At 39.4% G+C, this 20,293-nt stretch overlaps 1 protein-coding gene across 3 annotated transcripts in view; it reads right to left on the bottom strand.

Moving 5' to 3' along the window:
• Window positions 1-20,293, bottom strand: part of RELN (reelin) — a 558,183-nt gene that overhangs the window by 53,825 nt on the left and 484,065 nt on the right. For all 3 annotated transcript variants that reach the window (XM_027539733.1, XM_027539731.1, XM_027539732.1), the window contains exons 42-46: window positions 17,893-18,113; window positions 15,413-15,560; window positions 12,939-13,197; window positions 11,828-12,077; window positions 7,752-7,920 (exon numbers count right to left, since the gene is read on the bottom strand). In XM_027539733.1, the coding sequence (XP_027395534.1) occupies window positions 7,752-7,920; window positions 11,828-12,077; window positions 12,939-13,197; window positions 15,413-15,560; window positions 17,893-18,113 (1,047 nt within the window). The remainder of the gene's footprint in view (window positions 1-7,751; window positions 7,921-11,827; window positions 12,078-12,938; window positions 13,198-15,412; window positions 15,561-17,892; window positions 18,114-20,293) is intronic.

The raw sequence follows: 20,293 nt of genomic DNA, 5'->3' as shown, positions 1-20,293 counted from the left end.
TCACGGGAAATAGATGAGGAAACAATGGAAACAGTGACAGACTTTATTTTTGTGGGGCTCCAAAATCACTGCAGATGGTGACTGCAGCCATGAAATTAAAAGATGCTTACTCCTTGAAAGGAAAGTTATGACAAACCTAGAGAGCATATTAAAAAGCAGAGAAATTATTTTGCCAACAAAGTTTTGTCTACTCAAGGCTATGGTTTTTCCAGAAGTCATGTATGGATGTGAGAGTTGGACTATAGAGAAATCTGAGCACCGAAGAATTGATGCTTTTGAACTGTGGTGTTGAAGACTCTTGAGCGTCCTTTGGACTGCAAGGAGGTCCAACCAGTCCATCCTAAAGGAGATCAGTCCTGGGTGTTCATTGGAAGGACTGATGTTGAAGCTGAAACTCCAGTACTCTTGGCCACCTGATGCAAAAAGCTGACTCATTTGAAAAGACCCTGATTTTGGGAAAGATTGAAGGCAGGAGGAGAAGGGGACAACAGAGGATGAGATGGTTGGATGGCAACACTGACTCAATGGACATGAGTTTGGGTAAACTCCGGGAGTTGGTGATGGTCAGGGAGGCCCCCGGTTGATGGGGTCGCAAGGAGTCGGACACGACTGAGTGACTGAACTGAATGCCCACATATATGTTAATATATTCTGTATGTGAAAAATTAAGAGTACCATGGTTTATACCAGGCAAAATTGTTTTATGTTTTGTAGCCCTGAGACACTAGCATAAATATGGTAAATTTACACCAGCGATATTCAAAGCATCAAAATGATGTATGAGAAGATAGACATGTAAGAGAAGTCTAAAACTTTCTCGACTCGATTGAAACATTTAAACAAGATGCTCCCTAATATAAATACTTGCCAAAAATCTTTCAAATGATACTGGTAAGTTACAAATAAAGATGGAGAGAAATGGAGTATCAGAGAAAGTTTAAATAATCTATTAAAAAAATGAACTTGTGATTTCCTTGAATATTTCTTCATGATGAACCCAATAAACATCATGCTTAGTTATGATTTTCTTTTTTTTTTTCTAATTTTATTTTATTTTTAAACTTTACATAATTGTATTAGTTTTGCCAAATATCAAAATGAATCTGCCACAGGTATACATGTGTTCCCCATCCCGAACCCTCCTCCCTCCTCCCTCCCCATACCATCCCTCTGGGCCGTCCCAGTGCACCAGCCCCAAGCATCCAGCATCGTGCTAGTTATGATTTTCTTAGAATAAGATATTTTCTTTACAGATACAGTAGGTGGGAATGCCGCTGAAAAATACGTCTCCTCTTTAAATGTGTTTACCTGCAAAAAGTATAGTCTCCTCCAACCCCATTCCACCACTCCAATCCTTCCACAGTCTTTTTGCCTCTTCTTGAGCTTATCACCATTCCTTTAATCTTCCAGCACACATTAAGAACATTCCATGCTGTGACTAAAACCACCTGGCTTCCAAAGTGTAATAGTTAATCTTTAAAGACAGTAGTATCAGTCAGGTCATTAGGGCCAGTAGAAGGGAATGGATCATATTCAAACTGTGACTTAAAATAGCCAAGTCACACCTGAGCCTTCCTGTTGCAGCTCCCCTTCCCCGACTTTCTAGGTGGATTTAGGTTACCTGCCCTTCCATTGACTCACCCTGGTTCTCAGATGACATTTCAAGAACCTATGATGCCACTTGAGCTACCTGTTATTTTTAGGTCTGGAGTTACTAAAGAGGAGCAGGCAGATTCAGATTAGGGGATACAAAATTGATTTCAGCATCTTCCTACTTTTTCAGTCTTTCTCAAGAACTCCTGGCATCCTCGCTGCCTATCTCTTCTAGGACCATACTCATAGGCAAGCAAGAAAGATGCAGTGCTAATACAGTTAGTACGATAGGTTAAGTCCATGGGCTCTGGCACCAGACAAGCTGTATTCATTTCCAGTATCTCACTGAAACTATTCTTTTGAAGGTCACTGACTATGTCCTTATTGAAAAACTCTAGTAAACTTATTGTGAAACTTGCTTCTTAACTCACTGTAGCATTTGTCACTGACGATTGTCTTTTCCTGCTTGATATTCTAGTTTCACTTGGCTTTTGGATACCATGTTCTTATTCTCCTACTTCCCTGACCGAATCCTTCTGGTTCCTCTAATAGCTATTTCCACTCATTCTGCTATTAAATTTAGGGATCTTTTCTTTTTAAATACTCTCCTCTGGAGAGCTGCTGCAGTTTTACAGCATTTCCTATGACCTCTGTGCTCATGTCTCCAAGGTTTATTATCTTCCCTTGGGCTCCAGTCTTCATAGCCCTGTCAAAAGGATATTTCCATCACATTTAATTCAGCATCATTTGATTAAATCTGCCATATTACCCTTTTTGGAATCAGCTTTAGCTCACTCCTCTCTTTTTCTCATCATTTTCACAGGCTTCAAACCTTAGAGTCATCTTTTGATGTGTGCAGTGAAGAAGTTAATGACTGAGTTTTACCAATTCTTTCTTTGAAATGCCCAGTAATATCTGCTTCATCACTCTCATGTTAACTGTAGCCCAGACTCTTGTTTTCATGCACCATCATTATCACAATGCCTTTGTCTTTCTCTTACTTGAGTCTCTCTATTTTCCCATTTTTTTTTTTCCCTTGGAAGAATAACCTCAGCTCAGAACTCACCATGGTTCATTTCCCCCACAAGTCTAAACTCTTTGCCTTGCTTTGCATGTGTGCTAAGTTGCATCTGACTCTGTGTGACCCTATGGACTGTAGCCTGCCAGGCTTCCTGTCCATGGGATTCTCCAGATAGGAGTACTGGAGTGGGTTGCCATGCCAGGGAATCTTCCAGGGGTTGATCTTCCAGGGGATTTCTGGTGTCTCTTATGTACCCTACATTGGCAGGTGGGTTCTTTACCACTAGAGCCACCCAGGAAGCCCCTTGCCTCACTTTAGTGCTTACTGTAAGTTAACCCAACTTTACTAACAAATAATGTCCCACAGCTTTAGATATGAGCTCCCTCTTTAATCAGCAACCTCTGTGCTTATCCCAGGCTCACATGGTCATGCTCTTCACCTAATTTAGGAAGTTCTTTTCCTTACCCTCCTAAATCCTAGCCATTCTTTGAGGCCAGGGCCCATCTTTTCTACGAAATCCTCTCTAACTCTGGCATTTAACACTGTCTCTCAATACTCAATATCTATAGCATTTTCAGACCGTTCCTCAGTGAAGCTTTAAATTATATTCGGTATGTATTAGTTTTAAGCTATTTATTTTCCCATAATCAGGTTGTAACCTCCTCCAGGGCAGTATCTTAAGGCAGTGTCTTACCGTTACTATGAGCTCATTTTGTTAAGTTAAATGAGAAAGACTTCTCAGTCTGACTGAAGTCTGGTAATAAACCCGAGATACGGTTAACACATGTGATTATGTGGTTAACTCATAAAAGTAAAAATGACTTCAGTTCAGTTCAGTTCAGTTCAGTCGCTCAGTCGTGTCCGACTCTTTGCTATCCACAGCAAATCGCAGCACACCACGCCTCCCTGTCCATCATCAACTCCCGGAGTTCACTCAGACTCACGTCCATCGAGTCAGTGATGCCATCCAGCCATCTCATCCTCTGTCGTCCCCTTCTCCTCCTGCCCCCAATCCCTCCCAGCGTCAGAATCTTTTCCAATGAGTCAACTCTTTGCATGAGGCGGCCAAAGTACTGGAGTTTCAGCTTTAGCATCATTCCTTTCAAAGAAATCCCAGGGCTGATCTCCTTCAGAATGGATTGGTTGGATCTCCTTGCAATCCAAGGGACTCTCAAGAGTCTTCTCCAACACCACAATTCAAAAACATCAATTCTTTGGCACTCAGCTTTCTTCACAGTCCAACTCTCACATCCATACATAATCACTGGAAAAACCATAGCCTTGACTAGACAGACCTTTGTTGGCAAAGTGATGTCTCTGCTTTTGAATATGCTATCTAGGTTGGTCAAAACTTTTCTTCCAAGGAGTAAAAATGACTTACATTTCAGTAAATGTTTACAATGTCCCAAACATTACCATGTACATTTATGAGCTTTTTATATGGTAAAAAATCTTCATTTTTCAGATGAGGAAACTGAAACTTAGGGACATGAAATGACTTACTTAGAAGCTCACAGGGCTGAAAAGTGGAAGCCCTCCACTAAACCCAATGCTTTTCAGTCTTTTTTTCTTTTTCTTCCTTTCATGAAGATCTAACTTTATCAGTGTATATGGGGAGGATTAGAGACTATGATCCAGAGAAGGCTATGGCACCCCACTCCAGTACCCTTGGCTGGAAAATCCCATGGATGGAGGAGCCTGGTAGGCTGTAGTCCATGGGGTCGCTATAAGTCCGACACTAGTGAGCGACTTCACTTTCACTTTTCACTTTCATGCATTGGAGAAGGAAATGGCAACCTACTCCAGTGTTCTTGCCTGGAGAATCCCAGGGATGGGGGAGCCCGGTGGGGTGCCATCTATGGGGTCGCACAGAGTCCGACACAACTGAAGTGACTTAGCAGCAACAGCAGCAGCAGAGACTATGGGATCTATCAACCCCAATTCATTTAGGTTTTAACAGAGTAATGTTTGGAGTGCAGTGTGATGTCATCTTGTATTTAGTCTTACTGTTCCCTTTCTGATGAAAAGCACCAGCCTCAGTTTGGTTTTCCAACTCAGAGACCAGGAAATCATCTTCAGCATTGCTCTTTCCCTCACAGTCCTATGACCTTTCATCATTAAGCTCAGTCAATTTTACTGCCTCTATTTCTCTTGAATTCATTCCCTTCTTTTCATGTCTGCCACATCTTAGTCCAAGCTACCAGCAGTTACTATCTCTTTAAGGGAATCTTTACATCTACTTCTACTCTTATCTTCCCCAACTTGTTCTCCAGTTAGAATAAGCTTTTCTAAATGCAAATCTGATTATGTCTGTGACTCCCAAAGCACTTTATCAGGCTTCCAGCATTCATATAACAAACCCCTAAAACTTTAGTACAACCAACAATGCTCTTTGTGATCTGACATCATCTTACACCTCACCCCACTTTCGCTCTTGGTGTCTGATTCATTCTTTCAGCATCTCAAATATGCCTGCTTCTTCCCACTGCTGGCTGTTTTCCTTACCTGGAACACTTCTGTTTCAGTTCAGTTCAGTTCAGTCTCTCAGTCGTGTCCGACTCTTTGCGACCCCGTGAATTGCAGCACACCAGGCCACACTTCTCTTTACTTTTCTCCTATTTTACATTTATCCTTCCTTCACTCTTACTGCAATTATAATTTTCTCAAGAAAGTGTTCTTTGACCTTCTTCATCAAGACAAACCTCTCTATAATGTATAATCTCTTAGCACCATGCAAGGCTCCTCCATCACTTAGGAGTTGCACTTCGTATTTACTTCTCTGATTACCATTGGTTTCTTTCCCCCACTAGACTAAAAGTTCCTTGCTGCTACTGCTGCTGCTAAGTCGAGTCAGTAGTGTCTGACTCTGTTCGACCCCATAGACGGCAGCCCACCAGGCTCCCCCGTCCCTGGGATTCTCCAGGCAAGAACACTGGAGTGGGTTGCCATTTTCTTCTCCAATGCATGAAAGTGAAAAGTGAAAGTGAAGTCGCTCAGTCATGTCTGACTCTTATCGACCCCATGGACTGCAGCCTTCCAGGCTCCTCCATCCATGGGATTTTCCAGGCAAGAGTACTGGAGTAGGGTGCCATTGCCTTCTCTGAAAGTTCCTTGGGGCAGGGCTAAGTTCAGCCCCTCACACAGATCCAGCTCATGATTAAATACTTTAAAAATACATGCTTAATGATTGACTTAATGAATGAATAATCACTACTGATGACTACCAGTCATTTCAGTTTGGCTAATGGTTTGATGTCAATTTGTGGACACCCAACCTCAGTTGACTCTTTCTACCACTGTGCCAACAATAATGGTATCCTAGATTTGTGGTCACATGATAAGTGAGTGAGCAAACCTACAGCTGGCACATTGTCACAGTCACTCTTAATCCCCACTTAAGCACGTGACTTTAAGTTATCAGCATCATGTCTGTTTATAGTGAAGAACTACAAACTAAAATCCTCAATTCTGTCCTGAAGGGCAACATAAACATTGAATTCCCAGTACTGGGCAGATGTTGAGGCAGTTCAGCTCAAAATAAGAAAGCACCATATTTAAAAAGCAACTGTATGTAAGAGCCGATAAAGTACACTGACAAGCTTGAGACAAAGTGTTCTGATTCTGGCTCTTGTTCTAATTGATCTTTGGCATAGTGCAGAGCATGACCAGAAGGGGGTCTGGCTTGGGTTCCATCCATGTACATTTATTTCTGAATTACGCAGAGGGCCTTTTTATAAACCAGTGTTGTCTTTAAGACCACTGTACAACATGAGCTTGGAGGGTAATATAATAAACAAACTGCGTATTTTCAATATGATAACAAGATGAAATGGCTGCTCATCAGATTTTTCAAATGACATTTGAAAGGGTCAAAAATGTTATGAGTATGTGCAAGAGACAAAAGACAGATTAAAAGATGAGGATTAATCACTTTTACGTAAAAGACTCAAGGGTATAATGATGAGCTGCAGTTTATCTTAGAATGTCATTTATTTGCAAAATGCTACCAAGTAGCTCGGTAATAATTCACAGAATTCATAATGACTTAAAAGACTACTGCCTTAATGGAATTTTTTTTTCTATTTTACTTATTAAGACTGCCTTAATAATTCATGCATGGCAATACCTTTAATGAGCAACTAAATCTCACGTATCTCATTTAAACTTGGCAACTCTACTGACAGTTAATATAGTCTTGTACCCCTGAGCCAGCAATTGTAGAGGAGCCCTGGGCTGTTAGTAACCGAAACCATCCCATTTATGAAAATCCCAGGAAAACTTATGCCCTAGATGAATGGCTAAATTTTACGATCATTTGCTAGGAAGATTTATTCCTTCTTCATTTGTGGAAGGGAGAGAATGATAATGAGCCCAAACTATAACTCCTATTCCATGGACTGCTTTGGTTGCTTTGCTTCTTTCTTAAAGGCAGCAACTGATTATCTTTCTACTTAGATGGTGAAAAGAGAGAGAGGCATGTAACACTATCCCACCAGGCAAGGTGAATTCTCTGCTTTTCTCCAACACGAAAGTGAATATACAGATAGTTTAGACAACTTTTCTACCAGCATCTACCACTCAGTTTTATAAGATACTGTCATTTCTTAAAGACACAAGGAAGAAGCATTCACAATTGTTTTTCACATAAAAGAATGCTCCAGGTGATAATTCTCAAGATACTGCTCACAACAAAATTTCAAAAGTAAACAGTAATTTTAGTACACATTTGTGTGCTACATCCATTTAATATACCACTCACTGCTATATTTACAGTAGTCTAACTGACAGAATAGACTCCATTTAAATCCATTAAGACTTGTTCTTGGCATAATGAACTTGTTCTTGGCATAATAAATTAGAGAAGCTTACTGATCTGGCACTGTTCTCTTTCATATACCATTTGAAAAATACACTAGAGATAAAAGTCAGTAAAGACCTGGATTTGGGGAAAACACAGAACAATGTCACCATAAAAACTGATTTCTTTTTTACTTATTTACAGCACTTTAATAAATTCATGCATGGCAATATCATCAACACGTAACAAAATCTCATATAACATTTAATCTTGATGTTCTGAAATTGGACATGAAAATTATATTGCATTTGGGTTCACTACATGCAGAAACATTCATACCTGGTATAAGGCGGGAGAGGCACAGTGATTCTGGTCCACTTGTTGAAAGTATCTGACACCAGGATGCGCTGCAGGTGATAACGACTGCATTCAACATTGGTAGGCAAACAGTCCCTTATCAATGGATGCCAGGACAATCCAAGATCTATCGAGTATTCCAATTCAATAGCTGAAACAGAAGGCATTATTCTGGTTAGAAATACATATCTGATGATCCAGGAACCATGATTACTTATGTTTTCATATGTTTTAATTTATTGTTTTATATATAGTTAAAGCAATCATAGTAACAGTTAAAATTGATATGTTTATTATTTAATCTAATAGTTATGGCACATATGTTATACAAATATATAAACTAGATATCACTTACATATTATAATAACTATAGTATATTTTGTCTGTTTATTTAAAGGTCAACATACAAATACAGAACATAGCAACCATACGTTACAATGGTTCCTTTTAAAATAGTTTTAAAAAATTGAGCAGATTTCTTAAAATTTAACCATTCTATAGGGATCCTGACCAACTTATGCCAAATTTTCTCTTGATTAGGAGAAACTCCTAAGAAATTGAAAAATCTCTTTTATACTCTTATATAGCCTTGCTTTGTTGTGTTATGGAATATACTGGGAAATCAGAGAAGTAAAAGAAGTAGCTGAAAGTCATGAAATTCATGCCCAAATGGGCAATCAGGCTGTGGGTCTACGGAACGAGATTTTTTTCCTTTCTCTTCCTCCAAAACATTCAACCTATACCCTATGTTTTATATTTCTCTCTCTAGTCCTTTCTTGACATTATAAACTACTTCAGTCCACACCTCCCTATTGAAATTGCCTTCTCTAAGACCATGATTCTCAGTCTCGGTTGCACAATGAAATCACCTGGGTACATTTAGAAAGTACCAATGTCAGAGTTCCATCTGCAGAGATTGGGATTTCACTCTTGTGGGGCAGGCCAAGATGTTGGGAGGTTTAAAGTTCCCTGGGGGCACTTTCCTGTGCAGCCAGCGTGGTACCACTCACTGCTCTAAGGCTCCTGGTGGCCTTTTTAGTTAAATACAATGGCTCGTCTCACTATTCATTGTTCCTGTCCTCCCTTCAGCACTGGACATTATTGATGGCTCCCTGATTCTTGAAATGTCCCTTTCTTTTGCAAGACATTATTCTGAATCTCCTGTCTTATTTCCTTCCGACTTCTCTGCTAACTAGCCCAGCTATGGGCATCTTTCCAGCCTCCATCTCTGGCCTTCTATTCTACACATACCCTCCTTGGGCTTCAACTACTATTTCTGTGCCCAAATATCCCAATTTTGCATCTCAAAGTTGGTTTTATTCATTCAGCAAATTTGTTCAGCCTGGCATTGTGCTGGATGCTGGCATAGTGTGATGAACAGTACAAAGTTCCTGTTTTCTACATTGTAAGCCCTCCACATTAAAGGATATCTCTACCTCAAACTATTTGCACCAAACTAAATAAAAACTCATTTTCTCTCATAAATAACATCTCTTCTTTATTTATTTGAAATTGGAGGATAATTGCTTTACAATATTGTGTTAGTTTTTGCCACACATCAACATGAATCAGCAATAGGTATACACGTAAACATCTCTTCTTAACTACCAAATTCTCTCAGTGACAATGCTCTTGCATTAGTTTTCTGGGTTTAAAATTTAGAAATTATTTTAGAAAATTTACTTCTTTCTTCTTTACCCTTTATGTTCAATATGTCACCTGGCTTTGAGGTCTGCTGCTGCTTTCCTTTTGGTCTTCAGTGTATCATACTAGTTTTATCTCTTCTATTTGTGTTCATGGCAAGTAGTGCAAGTTTTCATCACCTCCTACAGAGATATCCACCAACACTTCTTTGCCAGGATTCTTCTTTACCCACCTTCATTGGTTCATGGGCTAATCTCCTTAAAATCCACCATACTACCCCCCTGCACTCATGCCCTCTTATTCATGACTTTGTCAAGCAAAAATTCCTATGCTTGCCTTTTAATGCCCTTCTTAATTTGATGCCAACAAAGATTAGCCACTTTCCTCTTTTATTTTTTTATTCAGTTCAATCTTTCTCAAGAAGTTGCCCTACTCCACAGTAGAAAATACACATGACTGGGCTTACATGGGCAGAGTCTCAGTCCTGGTTCCGCTGCAGTCTGGCCGGCCATGTCATAACTTACCTCTTTGGTTTCTCATTGATTGTGTCTATGGACAGTGGGTGGGTGTCTAGGACCCAAAAGTCCCTTTGTGTTTTCAAAATTAGCACTCTGTCCTCCTCCATTAGATGCAAATATTGTCTATTCAGGCTTGTCTGCTTATAGTATTCCCATGGACCAGGAGAACTCCCACATTATGCTATCAGACTAGCTTGGGGTATCTTCTTCCTCACTTACCCTTCAAATTCACTCCAACTATCAATGCTCACTTGATACTTAGCTTCTTTGTGAAATTTCCCAAACTTCTAGGATTGGCCATCCATTGGTTATCTCTCCCTTGGCTGAACTCTCATTACAGTTTTGCATTAGTACCACTCCATCAAGCACTTGATTTAGTTATTTATTGGACTTTAACTTTCTGAAGCATCCCCTCAACTGGACTGTGTGAAGACAGGCTATATACCTTATACTTTCTCAAGTTCCACCTCTACTGACTAGTTTATGCTGATTGATTGAGTCCAAGGTAGAAAGAGCACTTCTGAGCTTTTCCCTAAGATCTGTCCATTAAGTTCAGCCTAACGGAAATATGAAAAATCTGGATTTTGCAGGACCTTGGAAGTAACAAATTTCTCCAGATTTTAGGCCCCAAGAATCTAAAATAGAACAAGGTCCTTGTGAACATTCTAGTTTAGATCTCTTGGAAGAACAGTGATACAGGGTGGCGAAAGACTAGGAAGTCCCCAGAATCTTGATGGATCTGCAAATTCCAGTGAAGTGTCCGATTATGCAATGATGGCAGCATTTATTGCTCCTAAGATAGGTCCGTGTATGTGTGTGTGTGTGTGTGTGTGTGTAAGGTATGTGTGTAGGTGTACAACCTAGAAGATGAAAACTAGTTACAGTCAGGGTGGTTTAGACTAAACTATGATCCACAATGGCAGAAAGTATTAGGCAAAATGGTAACAATAAAATTTCATGAATCCTGGGAGAATGGAAAGGAGACAATAACGGGACTAATCTAAAGCCCTATGAATTAAAACACATGTAAAACCCTGTGTGTGTAAATCCTACTGCTGACTCTGACATTCCTTATGTGATGACTCTTTTATTCTGTAAATATGATACCTAAAAATTCTGGATTTAGGAAGGAGAGGTTGGGATGTATGGAGAGAAAATGTAGAAAGAGTTAGTCGCTCAATCGTGTACAACTCCTCGTGACTCCAAGGACTATGGTAGCCCTCCAGGCTCCTCTGTCCATGGAATTCTCCAGGCAAGAATACTGGAGTGGGTTGCCATTCCCTTCTCCAGGAGATCTTCCTGACCCAGGGATCGAACCCAGGTCTCCTGCACTGCAGGTAGATTGTTTACTCTCTGAGCCACCAGGAGGAGAGTAACGGGGAAACTTACATTACCATATGTAAAATAGATCACCAATGGGAATTTGCTATATGACCAGGGAACTCAAACTGCTGCTCTGTAACAACCTAGAGAGGTGGGATGTGGAGGGAGGTGGCAGGGAGGTTCAAGAGGGAGGGATATATGTATACTAATTCATGTTGGTGACTGCTTCATGTTGATGTTTGGCAGAAACCAATACAATTCTGTAAAACATTTATCTTTCAATTAAAAAATAAATTAAATAAATCTGGAGTTACAAAATCATACAAATCTTTGGGTATCACATATATAAAAGAAGTCTTCATGAACATATACTTAAAATAAGTTTACATTCTGAGGCTTTTTAAAACTCAAATTACCCACAACATTATTAAGAATGCAGTTGTGGTTGGACTGAAAGTGCACTTGTGTTTTACTTAGAGACTTCTTGGAGGTGTAGTTCAGTCCTTTGACTGTGGCAGTCATGGATGCTCATTTATACATGCTTGTTGCTCCACCTAGGAAGGTAACACTCACCATAACAAGAATCTGTGACCGAGCAGGAGGCAGCAAAATCTATCTGTAGGAAGGAATCCTCATTCACAGCAATGTCCGTGGTGACCACGTAACGGGTGCTGGCCTTTTCAATGAAGACAAGGGCATCACCTGTAGAGCCGCACACAGGCATCTTGGTGCCTCCGGGGTGAAGCAGCCACTTCCTACTATCCAGAGTTGTGAAATCATCCTCCAAGACTGTATTGCCAGAAATATTTCCTCCAATGAGGATCTGAAATATATTTTTTAAAGAAAAACTTTTCAATTTGGTTTTGAGACATGAGAAAGTTCAGTCCTTTTTTTGTTTGTTTTTATCTGTCAGATTGCTCAGAACTGGCATTATTCAGCAAGCATAATGTTAGGGGGCCTTTCAGAATGCTCCTGTTTATGTGGTCTGCTTGCCCATCTGGCAAGAAGCTACAGAAACAAATTGAAAGACTGACAAAACCATTCACAGCCTTCATGGGCCAAACTGTGCCTTTGGAAACTACATGCACCCAAGCTGGGAATGCAAAATTTGGTTATATGTGATTTTTCCAAGTAAAATTTCTATTTAAGAACAGTTGTATCCTAAGGCATTTCAGTTCCAATTCTTTGCAGGGATTCTACTGTTTTTTTAACAAGTTCTTTGAGTTCTATTGGATATGCATTTTATTATGTATGAAGATCCTTTAGAACTGTTCATAAGGATGTTAGGGAGATTTACTTATTTTTTTTCTTCAAAGGTTAGGAAAGAGGATATGGGAACTACTGTATGTGGCACAAATGCTAATTTGCACATTTTCCTTTTCAGAGAATTATAGCCTTGAATCGCGGTTAATAAAGTCCCTCTAACCATATGGCAGAATCCTCTATGAGCAGGACCTGGGCCTTCTGTTGTGTCATTCATTTTTATAGGCTCAGACATTTGAGGAACCAGAGAATGAAAGGAAGCTAAATGCCATATCTAATCTAGTAACATGCCCTTGGGTAAGTCACCCAATTTGTGGGTCCTGGACCTCCTCTACTGAGCAAGGGGTTGGCCTAACTGCTTTCTAAAGCCACATTCAGTGCAAATGACAAAATTATAATAGTTAATCTTGAAGGGACCGACCTGGTCGATAACCCAGGGACTGTAGAAGTGCCCATTTTCAGATGGTTGCCACCAGCGGAGGCGAGTAGAAGCAGAACGGGCTTTCAGAGGTATCTCCAGGGCGATGTACCTGCCCACATTGCTGGAGTTGCTGAAAAGGAACTCTTGAAGTAGACTCCACGAGAGGCCACCATTGAGAGAATATTGTAGAAGCACAGGTTGGCTCCTGGGATCTGGAACACCTTTACCACATCCTAGTCGCATGAAGAACTGCACAAATCTGATACAAGTAAAATTTACTGTAGACAAGTGCACAGGGTAATAGGGGGAACTCACAGCTTTAATGAATACGATGATTTAATGAACATTCAAAGTAATTGTTCCAAAGTTTGATTTCCCTTTTAAATGTGAAAGGGAGTTAGTAAAATGTGAAGTCTGAAAAAGGCTACTCTGTATCCATATTGATATTTGGTATCCCTCCACCCCACCACCCACCAACAAGGGAGTGTCTGAGGGATTTGAGCATTTATCCTGCCCTCTGGCTATTCTTTAAGAAGATGGGAGCAGTCCAAATTTGGGAGTGTGTGTTGCTATCTATCTAAGATAAATCTGTATCCTTGTCTTTGAAACTGAAAGAATGCAATTAATATAGTTTATGTCATTTATCCACAAAATCATCCATTCCCATCTTTTACCAGTAGTTTTTCAGATCTCATATTATTGGTTTTGTGAGATACTTTTAAATTCACCAGTTGTAGCACCTCTTTTTCAAAGGCCAGACATTTTTTGGAAGAGGTGTGTTAAGCTTGAGCCTCTTGTCTGCGTTTTGTGCCAGGAGCAGGGGAGCATGAGTGTGGGGTGGTGTGGATGGTGGGCAGTGCCAGCCTCTGACTCTTGCTGCATCTGGGACGGCTGATACTGGTCATCGAAAGATGTGGCGGTCAGCCAGTGGCAGCCTTCCCAGCTGGCAGGGAGGTGGACAGAGTGGCAGCTGGGCTGCCAATGAAAACCAGCTCACATGTTATCTTTGGCAGGAGAGCTGTTGGTTCCTGGTCTGGCTGCTGTGCTATCTGGTAATGCAAAATACGTTTCCTATGTAACCCAATACACATACCCAATTATGAATGCATGTCAAACATATGAAATATATTGGGGCATATAATAAAAGTTATCAGTTTCATATATAAAATCACGCATTCTTCATGGGTTCCTCCCCTCCCCCATATCCACTATCAGGACATTCATTTACCTTATAACCCCGAGAAAACTGGGATTTTACATGGAGCATTTTGAGGTCAATATATGCAAATCCTACACAGCATGCTACTGAGATGCGATAAATAATAGAGTTTTTAACATTGGATTAATGAAAAAAATACATGGTTACTGCCTTGTAAAGCTTTTACCTATAAAAACAATAATTGTTTACAGAGAAACACTTAGTATATTGTCTACTGTATTGGGAAAATGTTTATATTAATTTAGTTATAGATAAACCATGTAAGAATTATTTAGAAAAGCCTAATAATTTCTAAATTAGAGAATTCAGTTGCCAGTGATAATTCTTAGATAAAGAGCAGTAAATTAAACCATATGCATTAAAATAGAATGGGGATAAATAAAATCTTGCTTTCTGTAACTGTAAAATTATTCTTATTGATAGAATTATATTTTATATGAAGCATGATCAAACTTATAATTCAATAAATGAAACAACTTAAGAGAAAGAGGAGGATATGTTAAAATATATTTTAAGATACTCTGAAATATTTCAAAAGATAGAACATGATTTCTTTATTCACTTGCAAATATAGGTCAGGGTTCCATTTTATACATTGTAAACTGTATTTTTTATTTTCCTGGCTAAGTTTTTGGCTCATCAAATGATCAAGGGATACACATCTTGACAGGACATAATCCTCGGAGCCAGTTTAAAATGTTTGCTTCTGAGTGACTGTGCTTAATTTAGAAAATGAGTGACTCGAATGTATGAGCAAATCATTGGAAAGAAATGCTTATAAACAACAAGCCTACGCTTTAGACGTTCTTAAATTGTTAATAGATATAAAATTAATGGTGAATAATCTGTGAGCACACTGAATTTCAATCACGCTTTCTCCTGAGCATGGTAAATAATTTCTATATAGACCAGGTGCTAATGAAAAGTAGTCTGTAGACGGTGGATAAAGAAGATTATGTTCTTAAAGTTAAAACAAGGTAAACATTGTCATTTCCTGGTCACCACCTAGTAGACCAGGTATTAGCCTCTTTCTGTTTAGCTCCGTTTCATTTCTGATCTAGTTATTGCATGATCTCTCTCAGTTTTAGAATGAAAATTGTGTAAACTGTGTCTTAATGGAGTCTTTGACAAGCCAGAAGCATAGCATTTCCAATGGGAGGCCTTGTCCTTGAGATGTCTGCTTCTTTTTGACTTGATTACATTCTGCTACTTTACATTACAAGGTAGTTCTTCAACAGCATTTAAAAATGATTACCTAGCATGTGATAAATCCAGATCTCGTGTCATCAACATGCGTAAGCCATCTTCGTTGAAAAAGAGGTTGTTTCCACTGGAAAGGATTCCACACTTCCGAGATGGCTTTCCACCACTCATTAATAAGAATCTATCAGATTCTAGCTGACCTGAAAAGAATGGAAAATGTGGTTTACCTATGACCCCAAATATAGCCACATATTTTTAAAAAGAATATGCCAAATGCTTTGTGTAGTTTTAAAATATGAAGTCACAAATATTTAAGTCATAGATTTGGGGGTAAGAGGTCTTTTCAACATTTTAGCTTGTTTGAATTGTTTAACACTGGCTGTATAATTTAAGGGTCCACATGACAAAGGAAGGGGGCCTTTCCCTAGTATCTATGGTCCAGCCAAACTGTTCCTTCCATTCTGCTCCTCTGCAAAAGCAGACACTGGCTGCTCAGAGTGCGTCAGTTCAGAATTAAAGAAGGGTAATGAGACCTTTCCACTGACTTCTTTACTATGTCCTTGCTACTGAGAGGACAGTATCAGGCCAGTGTTATACAGTATTTTAAAAGCTACAATTTTAATGTGAGAAATTTCAGTGTAATTTAATATTTCCTATTAAATAATGTCTTTTGAAACCAACTCACCAATCTCTTCAGTTATTGACCTTTTTCGATTGTGGTAAAAGGCATAATACATTAATTTTGCCATTTAACCATTTTAAAATGAATGATTCAATGGCATTTAGTACATTCATAATGTTGTGCAACCATCACTGCTAGCTAGCTCCAGAATTTTCATTACCCATAAAGGAAATCTTGTATCCAGTAAGCAATTGATCTCCATTTTCCCCTCACCCACCCTGGCAACCATTAATCTTCTTTCTGTTTCTACGGATTTGCCTGTTTTGAGCGCTTCATAAAAATATGACACGTGTTTGACGTCTTCTACTTAGCATAATGCTTTCAAGATTCATCTATACTGCAGCATGTATCAGTATTTCATTCCTTTTTATAACTATTATTCCACTGTATTGATATATCTAAACCTAATTTTAAAGTATACCTTGAAGCCATAGATACATTGCAAAACATTCACAGGCAACTTGGGGAAAAAAAAATTAATCCCCTTTTTCTAACCTAGATATGGACTTCCCTGATGGCTCAGTGGTGAAGAATCTGTCTGCAATGTAGAAGACGTGGGTTTGATCCCTGGGGTGGGCAGAACCCCTGGGGAAGGAAACGGCAATCCACTCCAGTGTTCTTGCTTGGGAAATCCCACGGACAGAGGAGCCTGGCGGGCTCCAGTCTATAGGGTTGCAAAGAGTTGGACATAGTGACTAAATCACCACCACCATTCTAACACAGATAGCTATCACATTTAAGACTTTCTCTTATGAGAACGCTTTCCCAATTTTATCAGAGCGCGTATCTGATGCATATACAATTGTGAATAATTTCAATTATAGTACACGTTTTTCTATGTTGTCATCTAAGATTAACTCTCTATATAGACATTTTCCAAAATTATCATTGATTAGAAAATAGCCTTATTTTTTCTTAATTACAGTCTTGTTCACTCTTACTGATTTTGTTTCAAAAATGGAATCCTATGAAGTTCAGAACTAAACAAAGGCATGGGTGGTTCCAAATGTAGTGAAAAATAATGAAATATTAGGGTGAAACTTAGTAGCTCAGCTGGTAAAGTATCTGCCTGCAAGACAGGAGACCCTGTTTGATTCCCGGGTCAGGAAGATCTATTGGAGAAGAGATAGGATACCCACTCCAGTACTCTGGCTTGGAGAATTCCATGGAGTGTATAGTCCATAGGGTTGCAAGGAGTTGGACACGACTGAATGACTTTCACTAATGATTAGTTTTATATTACAAATTGTGTGTGCGTGTGTGTATGTGAATTGCTCAGTCGTGTCCAACTCTTTGTGACCCCATGAACTGTAGCCCTCAAGGCTCTTCTGCCTATGGGATTCTCCAGGCAAGAATACTGGAGTGGGTTGCCATTTCCTTCTCCAGGGAATCTTCTGGACTCAGGGATCAAACCAGAGTGTCCTGCATTACAGGCAGATTCTTTACTGTCTGAGCTACCAGGAAAGCCTGAAAGGCAGAGTGTACCACATGAGAAGACAATATAGTCAAGGATGAAATCCTGAGGAGCACATTTAAAAGCAAGGCTTTAAATAAGTTAAAAACAAACAAACAAAAAAAGCAAGGCTTCCCTGGTGGCTCAAATGGTAAAGAATCTGCCTGTAAGCAGGAGACCCGGGTTCAATCCCTGAGTTGGAAGATCCCCTGGAGAAGGGAACGGCTACCCACTCCAGTATTCTTGCCTGGAGAATCCCATGGACAGAGAAGCCTGGTGGGATACAGTCTATAAGGTCACAAAGAATCAGACATGATTGAAGCGACAGCAGACACAAACTGTGCTTAATGTGTAAATTCTTTCACAGAGTTATATAGGTTTCATAAGAAAATATTACCTTCAAAATCATCCTTGAGAAAATCAGGATTTTTGGTGCTTATTTTACAGGTTGGACCTGAATAACCAGGATCACATATACACTTGGTTCCATTGATACAACTCCCGTGTCCGTTACACATCTCTTCACATTGTGGACCAATATAGACATTATCAATGGCCCATGTCACTGGCTGTGAGCCAGCAGAATAAAACCCTTGGTACCATCTGAAACGCACAGATCTGGAAAAGAGATACAAGTCCTTCAAAAGCTAACCAACAGGATAATATCTTCAAAGTAAGCACATCTGATCAGTGAGCAGTGGGCAGTTACCACCTCTGCACCACATTCAAGTAGAAAACAAGGTTCAATATTTCAAGACCACAAATGACATTCCTCCATCTCTAGGATGTTGCCAATAAAGTTCCTGCTTTCTACAAGCCTTTCCCAATAGTGTCACTGTCAAAACTCCACCTGAATTTCTATCTTTTTCAACACTGACTTTCTTGGTGAGGCATTTTCCATTAAACATTATCTATGGGGCTTCCCAGCTCAAATGGTAAAGAATCTTCCTGGAATGCCAGAGACCTGGGTTCAATCCCTGGGTCAGGAAAATTCCTTGAAGAAGAGCATGGCAACCCACTCCAGTATTCTTGCCTGGAGGATCCCGTGGACAGAGGAGCCTGGTGAGCTATAGTCCATGGGGTCACAAAGAGTTGGACACATCTGAGCAACTAACACACACACACAAGCTCTGTTTGGGCTTCCCTGGTGGCTCAGATAGTAAAGAATTGGCCTGCAATGCAGGAGACCTGGGTTTGATCCTGGGTCAGGAAGATCCCCTGGAGAAGGGAGTGACAACCCACTCCAGAATTCTTGTCTGGAGAATTCCATGGGCAGAGGACCCTGGAAGGCTATTGTCCATGGGCTGGCAAAGAGTCAGACACAACTGAAGTGACTTAACATGCATGCTTTGTTAACTAGTCCATTTTAAATGAACTTAAAATTCTCATAATATAAAAGTAATAATTAACTACTTAAAGTGTACAATTTGGTGGTGTTTAGTACATCCACATTGTTAGCTTGCCATCACCTCCATCAAGTTCCAAGACTTCATGCTAAAGGAAATCCTGCACTTATTAGCAGTCATTTTTGATTCTCCCCTACATACAGCCCCTGAAAACCACTAAGCTATTTCCTGTCTCAGTGATTTACCTATTCTAGATATTACATATAAATGGAATCATATACCATGTGACCTTTACTGTCTGGCTTTAATCCCCTATCATAAGTTTTCAGGGTTTATCTATGCTGTAGCAAGTATCAGAATTATAGTCTTTTTATAACTGAATAATATTACATTGTATGGCTAAATCAACTTATTTATTCATTGATCAACTGATAAACATTTGTTTGTTTCCACTTTTTGGCTACTGTGAATAGTGCTTTTATGAATATTTGTGTACAAATATTTGCTTGAATACCTGTTTTCAATTTTTTGGATAGGATGGTAGTAAATTTGCTAGGTAACACGGTAATTAACTAGCTCTTTAATTTCTCTATCTTCCACAATTTTGATGGAGGTTCCATTATTATAGCTATCACAGCTGTGAGTATTTAAAAGCACACCTATTTCCCTTTTTGGCTAGGAGCTCCTAGAGACCAATACCCATACTTGTTTCTTTTCTGCAATCTTTTTTGTGCCTAGTGCAGTGTTTCACACATAGCAGATACTCAGTTAGTGTTTCCTGAATGTCACTTTTTGTGGAAAGCCTTAGGAGCCACACTAGGGTGTTCTGGATTTTGTCCTATTGGCAACAGAGACCCTCAAAAGATTATTTTAAAGAGACAAATGACAAAGTCAAGTTTATTTTTAGTTAAATGTCTCTTATTTTTTAATTTATCTTTAAATGAAAAGTAATTTTGCTTTTTACTTGTAAGATGATTATCCTATCATATTGCTGAAGATAAGTTAACTCTTTAGAAATAATCTATATATTTAGGTAGCAGGCCATAAATATTAATAATTGAGTATATTTTATTATGTATAAAACTCAGTTCAAAGAAGATAGTCTTTTTTCAGAGGAGCTAGATATAGAGATGGTCACACAAGTCACTCCCATCTCTTTCAGAATTTTCCACAGTTTATTGTGATCCACACAGTCAAAGGATCTGGCATAGTCAATAAAGCAGAAATAGATGTTTTTCTGGAACTCTCTTGCTTTCTTGATGATCCAGCAGATGTTGGCAATTTGATCTCTGGTTCCTCAGCCTTTTCTAAAACCAGCTTGAACATCTGGAAGCTCACAGTTAACATATTGATGAAGTCTGGCTTGGAGAATTTTGAGCATTACTTTACTAGCGTGTGAGATGACTGCAATTGTACAGTAGTTTGAGCAGTCTTTGGCATTGCCTTTCTTTG

This window comes from Bos indicus x Bos taurus, chromosome 4, assembly GCF_003369695.1.
Source record: "Bos indicus x Bos taurus breed Angus x Brahman F1 hybrid chromosome 4, Bos_hybrid_MaternalHap_v2.0, whole genome shotgun sequence".
NCBI classification, from domain to species: Eukaryota; Metazoa; Chordata; class Mammalia; order Artiodactyla; family Bovidae; genus Bos; species Bos indicus x Bos taurus.
This window is presented reverse-complemented; position numbering and strand designations above follow the sequence as displayed.